Below are 17,433 nucleotides of genomic sequence, written 5' to 3'. Positions count from 1 at the left end.
CCAAGATCTCTCTGTTCCTCCACACTGCCAAGAATCCTATCCTTAATCCTGCACTCAGCTTTCAAATTCGACCTTCCAAAATGCATCACCTCGCATTTATCCAGGTTGAACTCCGTCTGCCACCTCTCAGCCCATCTCTGCATCCTGTCAATGTCCCGCTGCAGCCTACAACAGCCCTCTATACTGTCAACGAAACCTCCAACCTTTGTGTTGCCTGCAAATTTGCTGACCCATCCTTCAATCCCCTCATCCACGTCTGTGACTACATATATTTCAGTGCTCTAAGTGCACCAGTTTTGCATATAGATTATGTTGATCCTGTCTCTGTGACATGTATTTCAAATGTGGGGAAAGGCTTCTGTTGGTACCACTTTGCCAATACAATTCTTGATGTTCACTAGGCTGTAGTGATTTTGTCTGTTAATGCTCTTTTGTCTGATTTTGTCTGTTAATGCTCTTGCATCCTGATCATCTGACCCCATAGTTTGGCTAAATAAAGCACTGAAATATATGTACTCACAGACGTGGCCGGTAATGATTGAATCAACCACTAACCTCACTGCATACTGCAGTAGTGTAAGAAGGCTTCTGATTACAGCCTTCCCCAGGGCAACTAGTAATCATATCAAGTACAAATCCCAAGGTCCATTAAACAATCTCTAGATAAAAACACTACTGCAGTCAGAAATACCAAGCAACCCTATTGCCCACAGAATGTGCTCTAAGATGCAACACAAACTAAGCACCCTAACCAATGCTCTGAAAATGTGCATTTGTCTGCTGCAAAGATCACCATGTCTGAGTGTGAATCAGCCAGCGCAGGAATTGAACCCATGCTGTTGGCACTATTCCACGTTGCAAACTAGCTCTCCAGCCAACTGAGCTCACCAACCCCATCAGCACTAAATTGTATGCTAGATATCTGAACTAATTTTCATCTTTAACTGATTAATCTCACAATGTGTTTCAGACAGAGGTTTAGAGTCATAGAGATGTACAGCACAGAAACAGGCCCATTGGTCCAACTTGTCCATGCTGACCAGGTATCTTAATCTAAACTAGTCCCACTTGGCCCAGATCCCTCTAAACCTTTCCTATTCATGTACCATCCAGATGCCTTTTGGTAAATAATAATATCTGAAACCTCTTTTTGCAGGGTTCATCCGCCAATATGGCACATTTTCAGACTTCTCGTTCTGTAGACAACTGTATGTTTCTCCTATTGCAACTTTTTTTAATCTTAGATTTTGAGTCAATGACCTTTCAGTAACACAAACATTGATTATTTTCTGCTTTGAATACGTAAGATATATTCTAAGTTTCTTTTTGGTATGGCATGTCATATTTGTTAATGTTCCAGTATTGCTACTTTATGTGTAACATTTCTCTATTTTGTAACTTCATTTGGCATTAACACATCTGTGAAGCTGCATGAACTCTAAGCTCAAGCTTCTCATGGAAGCACGGGAATCTGATTGAAGATATTGTACAATGCATTTCCAGGACTGTAATTCTATAACACAGATGAGTTTAGTCATTTTTGAGAAAATGTGATTTCTCTGCAATACTATGTTAGCAATCACACTATAAGCAGTAAATACTCAACTCTGCAAAAAAAAAACAAAAGGGTGACTGAAAAAATGTAAACACTCAGTCAGACGATTGATTTGCTTAAGACTGATTTGCTTTTAAGCACATGATAGCTTTTACTGACTTACCAGCGTTTTGGATTTCATGACTGGTGCTTTTCTTTCCCCTTTGGTACGTGCTGATGTCCGAACTGCTCAGTCATGATGAGCCACTGTTTTATGAATCTAAAGTTGCTTTGTAGTCAAATGACTGGAACTATGATGCAAAGACTTTCAAATATGAAGGTGTAATGGCTGAACTGTAACTGAAGCAAATCTGCGTGGATGCATCTTTTTATATTGGATTGTTGATGAGACATTTAATAAAATAACACACATTATGTCTCACAGGTTTTACATTACTGGCAATGGATATGCCAAGTACAGCACCTTCTGACCTCCAGCCACAGCCTCTTATATCCATGGTGCAATTATTTGGCTGGGATGACATGGTACACCCTCAGCAAGTTTGTAGATACCTCACTCATCTAATTCAAAACAGGTAAAACATTTTGACTTTTTTTTCCATCACCCAAGCTTTAGGAATTATCCTGTATCTGGCAAAATTATGGCATCATGGCAATGATAATACCTTACATTCAAAATCAGGGGCCAGACACAATCCACTGCCTGCAACTGCAGGTTGCACTGGCATACCACAGAAGTAAAGTGGTCATGGATTTGCAGTGAATGCTTTATCCGAAATTATACTTTTGTTGTTTAGTGTGCAAATTGCATCTCACTCTTCTTCATTATAGATATAATAGTATAAACAGCAACAGCTTGTATTCCATATAGCACCTTTAATGTACTGGTAATAATGTCCCAAGGTGCTTCACAGGTACCTATAAAGCAAAATTTGACACCAAATCATGTATGGTGATATTGCAGCAGATGGCCGATAGCTTGTCACGTAAGTAGGTTTTGAGGACTGTCTTAAAGGAAAGAGAATCAAAGAGTTTTGGAGTGGAAATTGCAGAGGTTAGAACGTAAACAGCTGTAGGCATGGTCACCAATCGTGGTGCAGTTATAATTGAGGGTGCTAATGATGACAGAATTAGATGAACTCAGACATAACTGAGGATTACTAGAGGTAAAGAACATTGCTTGATTATAGAGGGGCAAGACCATGGAAGGAGTTGTGAACCAGCCTGTAACTTAGATGGGAGTATGACCATTTTAATGATGATAGTTGTTGTTAGAAGAACATTTTGTGTGCAATCATAAATTAAAAGTAAGAGTGTTGATTTTATGAAGAACGCTAATTATTCAATACTTCTTTAGTTAAATAATGGTGGAAATGGAAATCTTATAATCCAGAATTTCAGGACCACAAGAATACATTTCTTTTTCAATAACCTATCAATAGTTGCAGTCAGACCTTCTACACTGCACACACAGAATGTGAAGAGATTATCTAGATTTATATCAAGATTGACTTAAGGTCAGAATTTTGAAGTAATCATTAAATATTCAGGGGAATTAATTATTGAAGAAAGTGAGGACTGCAGATGCTGGAGATCAGAATCAAAGAGTTTGGTGTTGGAAAAGCACAGGTCAGGCAGCATCCGATGAGCAGGAGAATCGACGTTTCGGGCAGGATCCCTTCATCAGGAATGAGACTTGTGGGCAGGGGGGCTGAGAGCTAAATGGGAGGGGTTGGGGCTGGGGGAAGGTAGCTGGGAATGCCACAGGTAGATGAAGGTGGGGGTGAAAGTGATAGTTTGGAGAGGAGAGTAGAGCGGATAGGTGGGAAGGAAGATGGACGGATAGGACCGTTCAAGAGAGCAGTGCCAAGTTGGAGGGTTGAGACTGGGATAAGGTGAGGGGGAGGGGAAATGGGGAAACTGGTGAAGTCCACATTGATCTCGTGTGGTTGAAGGGTCCCAAGGAGGAGGATGAGGCGTTCTTCCTCCAAGTGTTGGGTGATTAGGATTTGGGGATGGAGGACACCCAGGATCTGCATGTCCTTTGTGGAGTGGGAAAGGGAGTTAAAGTGTTCAGCCACAGGGCGGTGGGGGTGGTTGGTGCGGGTGTCCCAGAGATGTTCTCTGAAATGATCCGCAAGTTGGCGTCCTGTCTCCCCAGTGTAGAGGAGGTTACATCAGGTGCAACAGATGTAGTAGATGACATGTGTAGAAATACAGGTAAATTTCTGTCGGATGTGGAAGGATCCTTTGGGGTCTTGGATGGAGGTGAGGGGGTTTTGCACTTCTTGCAATGGCAAGGGAAGGGGGTGGGAGAGGAGAATGGGTTGGTGAGGAGCATGGATCTGACAAGGGAGTCACGGAGGGAATGGTCTCTCTCAAATGCAGGTGGAGTGGAGAGGGAAATATATCTCTGCTGGTGGGGTCTGTTTGTAGGTGGCAGAAATGGCAGAGAATGATCTGTATCTGGAGGTTGGTGAGGTGGAAGGTGAGGACAAGGGGAATTCTATCCTTGGAGGAGTGGGGTTCAAGGGTGGAGGTGCTGGAAGTGGAGAACGTGCACTAGAGGGCATTGTTGACCACGTGGGAGGGGAAATTCCAGTCTTTGAAGAAGGAGGCCATCTGAGATGTTCTGTGGTGGAATTGGTCCTCCTGGGAGCAGATACGGCGGAGAATGGGGAATGGGAATAGGAGATAGCATTTTTGCAGGAGGCAGGGTGGGAGGAGGTGTGGTCCAAGTAGCTGTGGGAGTCGGTGGGTTTGTAGTGGATGTCCGTGTTGAGTCAGTTGCCAAAAATGGCGATGGAGAAGTCCAGGAATGGGACACACGTCACCTACTATATCTGTTGCACCTGACGTCGTCTCCTCTTCATTGGGGAGACAGGACGCCTACTTGCGGTTCATTTCAGAAAACATCTCTGGGACACCCGTAGTGTCCAACCCAACCACCCTGTGGCTGAACACTTCAACTCCTCCTTCCACTCCATCAAGGACATGCAGGTCCTGGGCCTCCTCCATCGCCAAGCCCTAACCACCTGACACCTGGAGGAAGGACGCCTCACCCTCCAATCACACGGGATCAATGTGGATTTTACAAGTTTCCCCATTTCCCCTACCCCTACCTTATCCCAGTACCAACCTTCCAATCGGCACCGCACTCTACCTGTCCATCTTCCTTCCCACCTATACGCTCCACACTCCTCTCCGACCTCTTTCACCCCCATCTTCATTATTGCACTCTCAGCAACTTCAACCCCCAGCCCCACCCCGCTCTCATTTTGTCTCTCAGCCCCCTTGGCTCACAAGCCTCATTGTCGAAATTATGGTGATGGAAAAGCACAGCTGGTCAGGCAGCATCTGAGGCGCAAGAGGATCAACATTTCAAGCATAAACGCTTCCTGCTGAAGAGCTTATATTCGAAATGTCGATCCTCTTGCTCCTCAGATGCTGCCTGACCAGCTGTCCTTTTCCAGCACCACACTTGCGACTCTGATCTTCAGCATCTACAGTTTTCACTTTCTCCACAAGCTTCATTCCTGATGAACCGGCTTATGACTGAAACATCGATTCTCCTGCTCCTTGGATGCTGCCTGACCGGTTGAGCTTTTCCAACATCAGACTCTTCAGTGTTAATTATTGAATCTGGGGTGCTGTTTTTCATGTTTGCACTGCTACAATCCTAGATAGTCTGTTTTGAACTTAGTAGAAATCAGGAATATTATTGCAGGTTGGTTAGCAAATTAAAAATGTTTGGGATTGATAGATCCATGGCAGCATGAATTAAAAGTGGGTTAAAAGATAAAAAAAAGGTAGGTATAGATGGACATTTCTCAGGTTGGAGCCAAGTTGAAAGTAGTGTTACTCAGGGATGTGTTAGGATCCTTGCTTTTTCTGATTTATATAAACTATTTGGAAATGGGGTTTGAGGGCAAAACCTGTAAATTGGCAGATGATACTAAGCTAAGGAAAATGGTGAATTGTGAGGATGATACTAAGAGACTTCAGAGGGACATTGATAAGTTGGTCAAATGGGCAGACACCTGGCAGAAGAATTTCAATGCAGAAAAATGTGAGGTAATGCATTTTAGTGACACGGAAACATGGAGACACAATACAGGCTCAAAAGTACAACTTGGGGGAGTGCAGGAGCAGAGGGATATTCCCCTCCAAGCCACTCACTAACCTGACTTGGAAATATGTCTCAGTTCCTTCAATGTCACTGGATCAAAACCCTAGAACTCCCTCTCTAACGGTATTGAGGGTCTACTTACATCAAATGACTGGATCAGTTTAAGAAGGCAACTCCACCACCACCTTCTCAACAGCAGCTCAGGAATGGGCAGTAAATGCTGGCCCTGCCACCCATGCCCACACCCAAAGACTTTAATAAAGAAAGGTTAGCAGCGCAGTTTGCAGTCGTTGTATTTGATCAATTTTGTGATATATAGTACATTTAACTCTGCAGCAAAACCCTATAATTGTGTTGATCCCTTTAAGAGACCCCAGGTTTCTCTCAGATAGGAGTTTGGTAAAACACCTGGCTTCCAATTACAACATTTAGTTCAACTACACTCTTTGAAATGTTATCATGAGATTGTACTTCTAACCTGCAAATGAGACCTGTAAATCACCAAATGATGGCTTTAAACTGCATGTTATGCCTCTGATAAGATTTAGATGTGCTTGTTCCAACCTGTACTCTAGACTGGGCAATAAAACTCAGTTTTTAGCTTTTTGCACTCGAAGTTCAATCCTGTCCAAAGCTGTTTCTGCAATATCAAGGAGGAGTCAATAAATATCAACTCTCCAATTGTTCTGTTTTTATGTTCCCTCCTCAGTTCTTTAGTGGATGCTCTGACCAGCCTGGGATGCAGCTCATACCAAACTTTTTCAGTCCACACTTGGTTTCGCTGTGTTTTGCAGCAGCATATGAATCAACCCCTTGGCATTACAGAAAAAATGGACTCCACCCGTACAGTTGGTAAGCAGTACACATTGAATATTTTGAGTTGAGCAAAGAATGAGGGAATGTTGGGGAGAAAAACAATGTTGTCTTATCTGAGTCACGAATTCAGTACAGTTCTTTACTACAAAGCACCAATGTATTACCACTGACTAGTAAAGTTCCAAAGGAAAAGTGGTATATTTGGAAGCTTTATTGCTGTTGGCACTGCACAGGCTAAAGACTAGTCAGTTTGTCTCAGCAGCACTAACACAATGCAACTTGCTCAAATCCAGATTGTATTTTCCTTATATTAATGTGCTGATGTTTCACTAATCAGTTAGACTCTTTAGCTGATGCAATCTGACAATAGCAGACCATGACCATCTCCGAATCTTCATTTTATTGGTAGTCAATAGCAGCTGATCTGCTTCCACTAGTTTCCTGCCTGGCAGTGAGAGTTGGCATGTATCCCCCAGCAATATCATTTTGCAATTTCGATCAGAAGGGTATACTGCTCCATCCTTTCACTGAAATGAAGTGAGTGAAATTGGTGGGATAAGATGCTAAAATTCAATGCTGACACCAAGGAAGTATTCAGTTACTTAACACTTGCAACTATAAATGTCTACACTAATCTTCCATTTCAAGTCAACTTACTTCTAAGTCACTTAATGAAAAAAAGTTGTCTATTGTACCCATACCTGAGGCAATTTTGGTTGAAGAAATGGCTTTGATAAGGCCATAAGAAATGGGAACAGGAGGAGGCTATTTGGCCCATCGAGCCTCCTCCACCATTCAATAAGATCAGGGCTGATCTGACATTTGTCACATCTATTTTCATGCCCTTTCCCTACAGATTAAGAAACTATCTATCTCAGTCTAAAATGTACAGAAGGACTGTGCTCCCACAGCTCTCTGTGGCAAACAGTTCCAAAGACTCTCAACCCTCAGCAGAAATTCCTCCTCATCTCAGCCTTAAGTTGTCACTCCTTTATTCAGTGGCTATGCCGCTGGTTCTGGACTCTCCATGACAGGAAACATTGTTCATATAAACAAGGAAAATAGGAGCAGGAATAGGCCATTCGGCCCTTCGAACCTGCTCAGCCATTCAGTAAAATCATACTGATTATCCAACTCAGTTCCCTGTTCTCACTTTCTCCCATACCCTTTGATCCCATTAGCCCTAAGGACTATATTTAACTCCTTCATAAAAACATTCAACTAGTTTCTCTGGCAATGAATTCCATACACTCACCACTCTTCAGATAAATACATTTCTGCTCATCTCTGTCCCAGTGCTTGGCCTTCATAGTGCTTAAAATCCTCACAGCATTTAACCCTGACAGGCCCCTGAATCTGTTTCAATGAGGACACCTCTTATTGTTGTAAATTCCAGTGACTCCCAACCTGTTTAGCCTTTGCTCAAAGACAATCCCTCTGTAGCAGGGATCATCATAATGGAATTTTCTCTGAACTGCCTTCAGTGAAATGTTTTCCTTAGAGGGCCCAAAACTGCTGTTAATGCTCCAGATGTGGTCTTTCCAGCACCTTATACTGTTATACTTCCCTACTCTTCTACTCCAACCCTCTTGAAATAACGGCTAACGTTCCATTAACAATTCTTGTATTTTAAAGGTTGCTGCAAGCTCGATATTACAGTTATGCACACAATTAAGGTCAATATTCAATGTTGGATCAAAAACTGGTTTATTTTTGTCAAGGGAAGAGGAGTACTCACCATAAGATATAGAAGCAGAATAAGGCCATTTGGTCCATCCAGTTGTTCCACCATTCATTCATGTCTGAAACGTTTCTCAATCCCATTCTCCTGCCTTCTCCCCATAATCCCTAACCCCTTACTAATCAAGAACCTATCTGTTGCTGTCTTAAATACACTCAGTGACTTGCTCTCCACTGCCTTCTGCAGTAATGAATTCCACAGAGTCAGCTCCCCCCCACCCTGGCTGACTAATTTTCTCCTAACCTCAGTTCTAAAGGATCATCCCTTCACTCTGAGGCTGTGCCCTCGGATCCTAGTTTCTCATGCTAGTGGAAACATCTTCTCCAGTCCACTCTATCCAGACCTCTTAGTATTCTGTAAGTTTCAAATAGATACCCCCTCATGCTTCTAAATTCCATTGATTACAGACCCAGAATCCTTAACCACTCCTCATATGACAAGCCCTTCAGCCCTGGGATTGTTTTTGTAAATGTCTCTTGACCCACTCCAATGCCAGTGGATCCGTCCTCAGATTCAGGGCCCAAAACTGGTCATAATATTCCAAATAGGTTAGTAAACTGTAAGCTTAGGACCACCAATGAAAATCACTCAAGTTTTGAATTTAATTATGCCATGTAGTTCCTTTTAATACTTTACAAATCTCTCAGCCATTCCCTTTATCAACTTAAACTCGCACCACACATTGCTCCGGTAATGGATTAATGAATGTGTCAGGTTGGGTATTGCTGGTTGAATTTTATGAAGCTACTAAAAGTATATCAATAATTGAATTATTGGTGAAAGTTGTTAATTATGATTGAACTTACCGTAAGCATTTACTTCCTTATAAACTGTTCTTAGATATTATGTTGGAATGATAAACTTGGATGCTGCCTGACCTGCTGTGTTTTTCCAGCACTACACTCTCGATTGTTCTTTTCCATTCATAAATAGGATGGGTAAACATGGAGCAGTTGGCAGGGTTAACCAGGATTGTGTACAAACTCCCAGAAGTGGAGAACCTACTCATCGAGGCTCAACTTGATCAGCCAGCAGTAAAGGAAGAACCCAAAACAGCTGTCTTCGTGTTTATTAAGGTAACGTCTGTTCAGGCAATGATGGATAGGTGAGGAATAAAATAACCCTCATACAGATTGACTCAGTACTTCTGAACTTATTTCAAGCACAATAGCTACAAATTATACTCTCTTTGCACAGCACTTTAATGAAACTGTGGAGTTATAATCTCAGCATTTATTGTAGCTCTAGCCCTCATGTAAAGCTTATGATAGTGTATGACCTCACACTTTACTCCATTAAATTCCATTTACCAAGTTTTTGCTCAGTCACCAAACCTATTTGTATCCCCATGTAGATACCTTATGTCCTCATCACAACATGCTACCCCATTCACTTTTGTATCCTTGGCAGATTTGTATACATTCCACTCTACTCCCTCCTCAAATCATTAATATCAGTGGTAAATAATTGAGGCCATACGATTAAACTTTGTGGCTCTCTACTATTTATTCCTTTCCAACCTGAAAATGATCCATTAATCCTGACTGTGAATCATCTGTGTGTTAACCAATTCTCAATCCGTGTTTATACATTTTTCCATTACTGTGAACTCCTACCTTGTGCAATAACCTTTTACGTGGCACCTTATTGAATGCCTTTCAGAAATCCCAATACATTACACCTAACATTTCCCCTTCTTCAACTCTGCTTGTTATTGTCACAAAGAACTCTGGCAGATTTGTCTATCAAGATTTCCTTTCACAAAAGCATGTTGACTCTGTTTGATTCTATTCAGCTTTACTTAGTGTCCTGCTAGTTCTTCTTTAATAATAGATTCTAACGTTTTCCCAAAGGCTGATGTTAAGTTAACCAGCCTATAATTTCCTGTTTTCTATCTCCATCTCTTCTTGAACAAGCCGTCACTTTAGCACTTTTCCATCGTAACTTTAGCACTTTTCCAGTTCACTGGAACCCTCCAGGAATCCAGTGAGTTATGGAAAAGGAACATGGGTGAAGGAAGGATTTTTAAATAGGAAACCTAGACATGTGTGTTTCTAAGATACCCTGCTGACTTTGAATATTTTTTTAAGACTGGCTTTCCACCCGCCAGGCACCTTGACTGATGGCAAGGGGGTGGGTGAATCTGACATCATGGGGGGGGGAGAGGAAAATTTTGGTCATTCACCTCGGAAGCAATGGGGTGAACAAACATCACAGGGGCAGAGTGGGTGTGCCAATCGTGTGGGTGGGACTGTGAGGAAGTAAACTTGTTGACCCTGATAAAAAATATCCTGCTGTCTCTAGTCTTTAGAAGTACTTTGCTCGTGGTTCCCACGTTTCTCACATCTATTATTGTGATGATAGTCCAGAAATCTTGATATCATTAAATTTAAAAGTTTGTTAAAATGGAGATACGCAGCATCCTTAAAAGATTTCAATGATAGACCTGGCAGTTGAGCATAGATTGGTTCCTGAAGAAGGGCTCCTGCTCCTTGGATGCTGCCTGACCTGCTGCGCTTTTCCAGCAACACATTTTCAGCTCTGATCTCCAGTATCTGCAGTCCTCACTTTCTCCATAGATTGGTCGCCTACTTTGATACCACTTCTGTTACAACTTGAAGTGGGTTGCAGTCAAGTTTGAGAATAATTAAAAAAAAGGCCTTCTTAGTTTTTTTCAACTCGTGCATCTTTTTTTTGTTAAATCTCCCTCTTCATTTTCAGATATAGCTATTCAGGAAATCAAAGAGGGGCTATTGAAAAGTGTGAATATGTTAACACCTCTGTTTGTTTTCTGCTGAAGAGCGATTTCATTAAAATCTAAGAGCAGATTGATGCTTCACATTTTGGAACTTTGTGCTGGGGAAATCATATTGTGAATAAAAGTACAATAGTATAAAAATGTGCAATGTTGTTATAGCTGTTCTAAGTGATGGAGTTTCCTTTCTTCTCTTTTTCCAGATTCAGCAGCTTATTTTACAAATGGTGTTCAATGAGAATGAGTATATTGTACTAAAAACCATTTCTATAAACTTTTCTTTAAGAAAATTGCATAGATATCATAACAACAGCTCAATTCTTGAACGGTGTCAATTTACAAAATCAAATTGCTTTTATCCCATTGTTTTATAATTGTAATTAAATCATATTTTTAAGACATACAGACTCCTGATTTTTTTTTTTGCAGGCCATTGGGAAGGCTTACTCTAAGTTACAAACTCTAGGGGACAAGTCAGCCTTGGTCTCAAAGGCCCTGGATTATGTCGGTGACATAGTGAAGTACACCAAACCATATTTAGCTAACAAAGGACCACCTGAAGGTCTGCATTTGATGTACTGGACCGTTGGTAAGTGCCTTGTCCTTTCAGACTGTGTTTGTGACAGAAATATATATAAATTGCAACGTGGAACTGGATCATTTGGCTAATTAGTACATTTTGCTGTTTTTATTCTCCCTCCACAGAAGCAGTAGTCCCAATGCTATGGGCTGCCCCACCTCTTCCAACATCCATTTATTAACTAGTCCATTAGGTCTTTTCTGTTTTGTTCTGATCATTAAATGTGAGGAAGGGTCACTGGACTCACAAAGTTAACTCTGATTTCCAACATCCGCAGTCATTTCGGTTTCTATTACTTCATGTTTTCCATCAAATATTTTTCAAACCTTTCCTGGCGCCATCTCTGCTTCAATTACTAACTCCAGCAATGTGTTTTCTAACTTTAGCACCCTTTGTGAAATTCAGCGTTTTTTTGTTCTAAGTCTTAATTCACATCTGAGGTGTTGGGAAACCAAGTTTTAAGTCTAAAGTGAATTACTTACTCTTTTAAAGTTGTCTATAATACTGAGCATCATCTCTGCATTAGCATGAAGTGAACACACTGTAATGACTTAATAGTGACCTTTCAACTCACCATGACATAAACGAAAAGGGAAATTGACGTGGTTCCTCTTTGTTAGATCTGTCGAATATCAAATTTAAGTATATATTCTTTTTACAAAAGAAAACCATTTAAAGTAAAACTAATGTGACATGATTGGGATGGTAAGACAACTCATATATTTCTGGGTAGCATTGTGGCTCAGTGGTTAGCACTGCTGCCTCACAGCACCAGGGTCCTAGGTTCGATTCCAGCCTTGGTCGACTGTCTGTGTGGAGTTTGCACATTCTCCCCATGTCTGCGTGGGTTTCCTCCAGGTGCTCCAGTTTTCTCCCACAGTCCAAAGATGTGCAGGTCAGGTGAATTGGCCAGGCTAAATTGCCCATAGTGTTAGGTGCATTAGTCAGAGGGAAATGGGTCTGGGTGGGTTACTCTTTGGAGGGTTGGTGTGGACTGGTTGGGCCCAAGGGCCTGTTTCCACACTGTAGGGAATCTAATCTAATCGTACTGTCACCACAGTGTTGTCATTTGTAATCTAGTGGTACACATAAGCATCATATCAGCTTTATGGAGGAAAAGAAAATCATGGGTGACAACTCATTCTTTACTTCAAACATTTTGTGTTAATGTTACTTTTTTTTTCTATGGGTAGAATTAAAAAGGGTAGTGAATCTTTACTGAATATTTTGAGTTGAATTTGAACCACACACTGGGGTGACATTAGTACAACCAGCAAGCTGGGAGAGCCAGCAAGAGGAACTTAGTGACTCCTTTCATGCAACCTGACAAATTAAGAGCCAACCAGGCATGGAACTGGGCAATGGCAGGTCTTCTGTGGAATCAAGGAAGGACCGTATGTGGTGGAAATGTTGCCCCCTGTCAGCTGCCAGTCAGAGAGAGATGGGTAGCCATACATGTAGCATCGAGTAGTTGCCAGTGGTTCACCCACTTGGGTGTTGAGGAACCGTGGCCACAGGTGAGTGATAGTAGAATGATGGTCTTAATTTGGGGATTGTGAGGGTGGGGTACTGTGTCACTGGAAAGGGTAGGGAGTGACTGTAAGCGAGCCTCCATTCCTGATGTTAGGTCCCTTGATCAGGCATTGAGTGCCTTTGAACGAGGGACACCCTCACCACTACTCGTGTGTTTTTCCAAGTGCTGCCAGCATCTTTGTCTTAAATTGGTTAAACCTTAAATTAGTTTCCTCCGGTTCTTGAGCCTTCCCCTAAATGGGAACTGTTTATCGCTACCCACTCTATTTACATCCCTCATGATTGTAAACCCCTCTGTAAAATCTCTTAACTTTCTTCTCCAAAGAGAGCAGTTCATGTTTCTCCGATCCATCTAGGGAACTGACTGTTCCTAATTTCTGAAGCCATTCTGGTGAAACGTTTCTGCATCCTCCCCGAAAGCCTCCATATCTATCTTACAATTTGGACTCCGAATTGGACACTAATAGCTCCATATGAGGTCAAGGCAGTCCTTTTACACTGGTTTATAACAAACTGTACTCTGAGCTGAATTTTACACGGTGCCTTTCACCCCCTCACGCTATAAGGTCAAGGGGGGACAAGCTACAATCCCAATGGCTGCCAGTGACATTAATTACTTTAGGATGGGACATCTGCCCCTTTCTTGGGAGAAAGACCCACTTTATAGTGCAGCTGCTAATTGGATGACCCATAGCTCTATAGTCCCAACGTTCAATGTACCCCCCCCCCCCAATAGCAGCAGAGAGAGATGCAAGAACAGATTGGACAGCTGATCTTGGAAAGGTGCAGCTGTAACAGAGTTATTATAGGTAACTTCGACTTCCCCAACATTGACTGGAAGCTCCTTCGTGCAAATGGTCTGGATTGAATTGATTATATCAGGTGTGTCCAGGAAAGACTCCTGACTCAATATGTAGATTGACTGACTAGGGGGAGGCCATATTGAATTTGATGCTAGGCAATGAGCCTGGCCAGGTGTCAGATCTCTCGATGGGAGAGCATTTCGGTGACAGTGACCACAACTGCCTCACCTTTACTATAGCCATGGAGAGGGATAGAAACAGTATGGGAAGGCTTTTCATTGTGAGAGGAGAAATTATACTGCTATTAAACAGGAGCTGTGGAATATAAATTGGGAACAATCGTTCTATGGGAAATGCACAACTGAAATGTGGAGGCTGTTTAAGGAGCACTTGTTGTGAGTGTTGGATAACTTTGTCCCTCTGAAAAAGGCAAGGAATAGTAAGGTGAAGGAGCCATGGATGGCAAGAGAAGAGGAGCTTCTCGTCAAGAAGAAGAAGGAAGCTTAGAGCGGCACGGTGGCTCAGTGGTTAGCACTGCTGCCTCACAGCACCAGGGTCCCAGGTTTAATTGCAGCCTTGAGTGACTGCCTGTGTGGAGTTTGCATATTCTCCCCGTGTCTGCGTGGGTTTCCTCCAGGTGCTCTGGTTTCCTCCCACAGTCCAAAGATGTGCAGGTCAGGTGAATTGGTCATGTTAAATTGCCCATAGTGTTAGGTGCATTAGTCAGAGGGAGATGGATCTGGGTGGGTTACTCTTTCGAGGGTCGGTGTGGACTTGTTGGGCCAAAGGGCCTGTTCCCACACTGTAGGGAATCTAATCTAATCATATCATCTACTTAAGGTTGAGGAAACAAGGATCTGTCGCAGCTTTAGAGGATTACAGGGTAGCTAGGAAAGATCTCAAAGATAGACTGAGGAAAATTAGGAGGGGGCACAAAGAAACCTTGGCGGGAAGGATTAGAGAAATCCCAAAGGCGTTCTACACTTACATGAGGAATAAGAGAATGATCAGACAGAGGGTAGGGCCGATAAGGGATGGTGGAGGGAACCTGTGCGTGGAGCCTGAAGAGGTAGAGGAGGCCCTAAGTGAGTTTTTTGCTGCAGTATTCACTAGAGAGAGGGACCTTGTTGATAGTGAGAACACTGTGGACCAGATTAATAGGCTTGAACAGATTGATATTAAGGAAGTGGATGTGCTGGAAATTCTGGGAACCATCAAGATAGATAAGTCCCCAGGGCTGGACCAAGGTTACTACGGGAAGCGAGCAATGAGATATCTGTGCCTCTGGCGATGATCTTTGCATCCTCACTCTCCACGGGAGTAGTACTGGATGATTGGATGGAGGCGAATGTTGTTCCTCTGTTCAAGAAAGGGAAAAGGGACATCCCTGGGAATTATAGATCAGTCAGTCTTACATCTGTGCTTAGCTAGGTACTGGAAAGGATTCTGAGTGATAGGATTAATGACTATTTGGAAAACATAATTTGATTAAAGATAGTCAGCATGGCTTTGTGAGGGGCAGGTCATGCCTCACAAGCCTTAGAGTTTTTTGAGGATGTGAAGAGACAAGTTGACGAAGGTCAAGCGATGGATGTGGTATATATGGATTTCAGTAAGACATTTGTAAGGTTCCCCATGGTAGGCTCACTTAAAAAGTTAGGAGATATGGGATACAAGGAAATGTGGCTGTCTGGATATAGAATTGACTGGCTAAAAGAAGACAGAGAGTGGTAGTGGATGGAAAGCATTCCGCCTGGAGGTGGGTGACAGGACTCTTGACAGCGGAATCTTGGATCTTAGATCCCTCAAAGTTGCCACCCAAGTTGATAGGGTTGTTAAGAAGGTGTATGGTGTTTTGGCTATCATTAACAGGGGGATTGACTTTAAGAGCCACGAGGTTTTGCTGCAGCTCTATAAAACCCTGGTGAGACCACACTTGGAATAGAGTTGCCTCATTATAGAAAGTATGTAGATGTTTTAGAGATGGTGCAGAGGAGATTTACCAGGATACTGCCTGGCTTGGATGGCTTGTCTTATGAAGAGATGTTGAAGGAGCTCGGACATTTTACACTGGAGAGACGAAGGAAGAGAGGTGACTTGATAGAGGTGTACAAAGTAATAAGCATAGATAGAGTAGGTAGCCAGAGACCTTTCCCCAGAGCTGAAATGGCTGTCAGGAGGGGTCATAATTTTAAGGTGATTGGAGGAAGTTTTGGGGGAGATGTCAGAGGCAGGTTCTTTATGCAGAGAGTAGTGGGTGTGTGGAATGCACTGCCAGCGGTGGTAATAGAGCCAGTGACATTAGGGACATTTAAGTGACTGTTGAACAAGCACATGGACAGCAGTAAATTGAGGGTTGTGTAGGTTAGATTGAGCTTAGATTAGAATAAATGTTCAGCACAACATTGTGTGCCAAACGGCCTGTACTGTGCTGTACTGTTCTATTCCACACAAAAGCTGTGGCCTTTGCTGAGTCAACAGGCAGTCCCACCACGGCTTGGAGCCCAGCTCAGTCCAAGGTCTTGGCAAAACCTGACAGAGGTGGGGATCGAATTCAAGAATTAAAAGGGGAGAATATCTGGGAAGAGCACTTCCAATGTGCCCGGGGTCTTGCAGAGGATGACAGTAGCCTGCACACCTAAATCAAGCACCTACCATTGTGCAGAGCAGAGTGTCGTCAGGTGTGACAGGAAGGGCATCCCACATTTTAATAAAAACCATCTCTTAACCTATTGCAGACACAATACAGGCTGCCTGCATTCTGAAACACCAACAAAAGCCTTCTCCATGCCTTTAACTATGGTGAAGTCCCACAATAAGTACAAGAGAAAAGCCTGAAGTCTTTGCAAGAGTCACATGGTATCTTCTGCTTGGTTTGTTTCTCCCTTCGCCTTGCATCTTCCACTTTCTGCATTTCCCACTGCTCTCCTTTTCTCTCTCTGTATCCCCCTTTCCTCTCTCTGTATCCCCCTTTCCTCTCTCTGTATCCCCCTTTCCTCTCTCTGTATCCCCCTTTCCTCTCTCTGTATCCCCCTTTCCTCTCTCTGTATCCCCCTTTCCTCTCTCTGTATCCCCCTTTCCTCTCTCTGTATCCCCCTTTCCTCTCTCTGTATCCCCCTTTCCTCTCTCTGTATCCCCCTTTCCTCTCTCTGTATCCCCCTTTCCTCTCTCTGTATCCCCCTTTCCTCTCTCTGTATCCCCCTTTCCTCTCTCTGTATCCCCCTTTCCTCTCTCTGTATCCCCCTTTCCTCTCTCTGTATCCCCCTTTCCTCTCTCTGTATCCCCCTTTCCTCTCTCTGTATCCCCCTTTCCTCTCTCTGTATCCCCCTTTCCTCTCTCTGTATCCCCCTTTCCTCTCTCTGTATCCCCCTTTCCTCTCTCTTTTCTTCTTTCCTCTCTCTGTCCCCCTTTCCTCTCTCTGTATCCCCCTTTCCTCTCACTGTATCCCCCTTTCCTCTCTCTGTATCCTCCTTTCCTCTCTCTGTATCCCCCTTTCCTCTCTCAGTATCCCCCTTTCCTCT

General features: G+C 42.9%; 1 protein-coding gene across 2 annotated transcripts in view; it reads left to right on the top strand.

Moving 5' to 3' along the window:
* The window catches only part of mms22l (MMS22-like, DNA repair protein), a 162,506-nt gene that overhangs the window by 105,798 nt on the left and 39,275 nt on the right, over positions 1-17,433 (top strand). For both annotated transcript variants that reach the window (XM_043685425.1, XM_043685419.1), the window contains 4 exons: positions 1,980-2,130; positions 6,394-6,536; positions 9,175-9,317; positions 11,426-11,585. In XM_043685425.1, coding sequence (XP_043541360.1) covers positions 1,980-2,130; positions 6,394-6,536; positions 9,175-9,317; positions 11,426-11,585 — 597 coding nt within the window. The remainder of the gene's footprint in view (positions 1-1,979; positions 2,131-6,393; positions 6,537-9,174; positions 9,318-11,425; positions 11,586-17,433) is intronic.

This window comes from Chiloscyllium plagiosum, chromosome 3, assembly GCF_004010195.1.
Source record: "Chiloscyllium plagiosum isolate BGI_BamShark_2017 chromosome 3, ASM401019v2, whole genome shotgun sequence".
In the NCBI taxonomy this organism is placed as follows: domain Eukaryota; kingdom Metazoa; phylum Chordata; class Chondrichthyes; order Orectolobiformes; family Hemiscylliidae; genus Chiloscyllium; species Chiloscyllium plagiosum.
The sequence above is the reverse complement of the archived record's forward strand: the minus strand, read 5'-3'. Positions and strand labels throughout refer to the sequence as shown.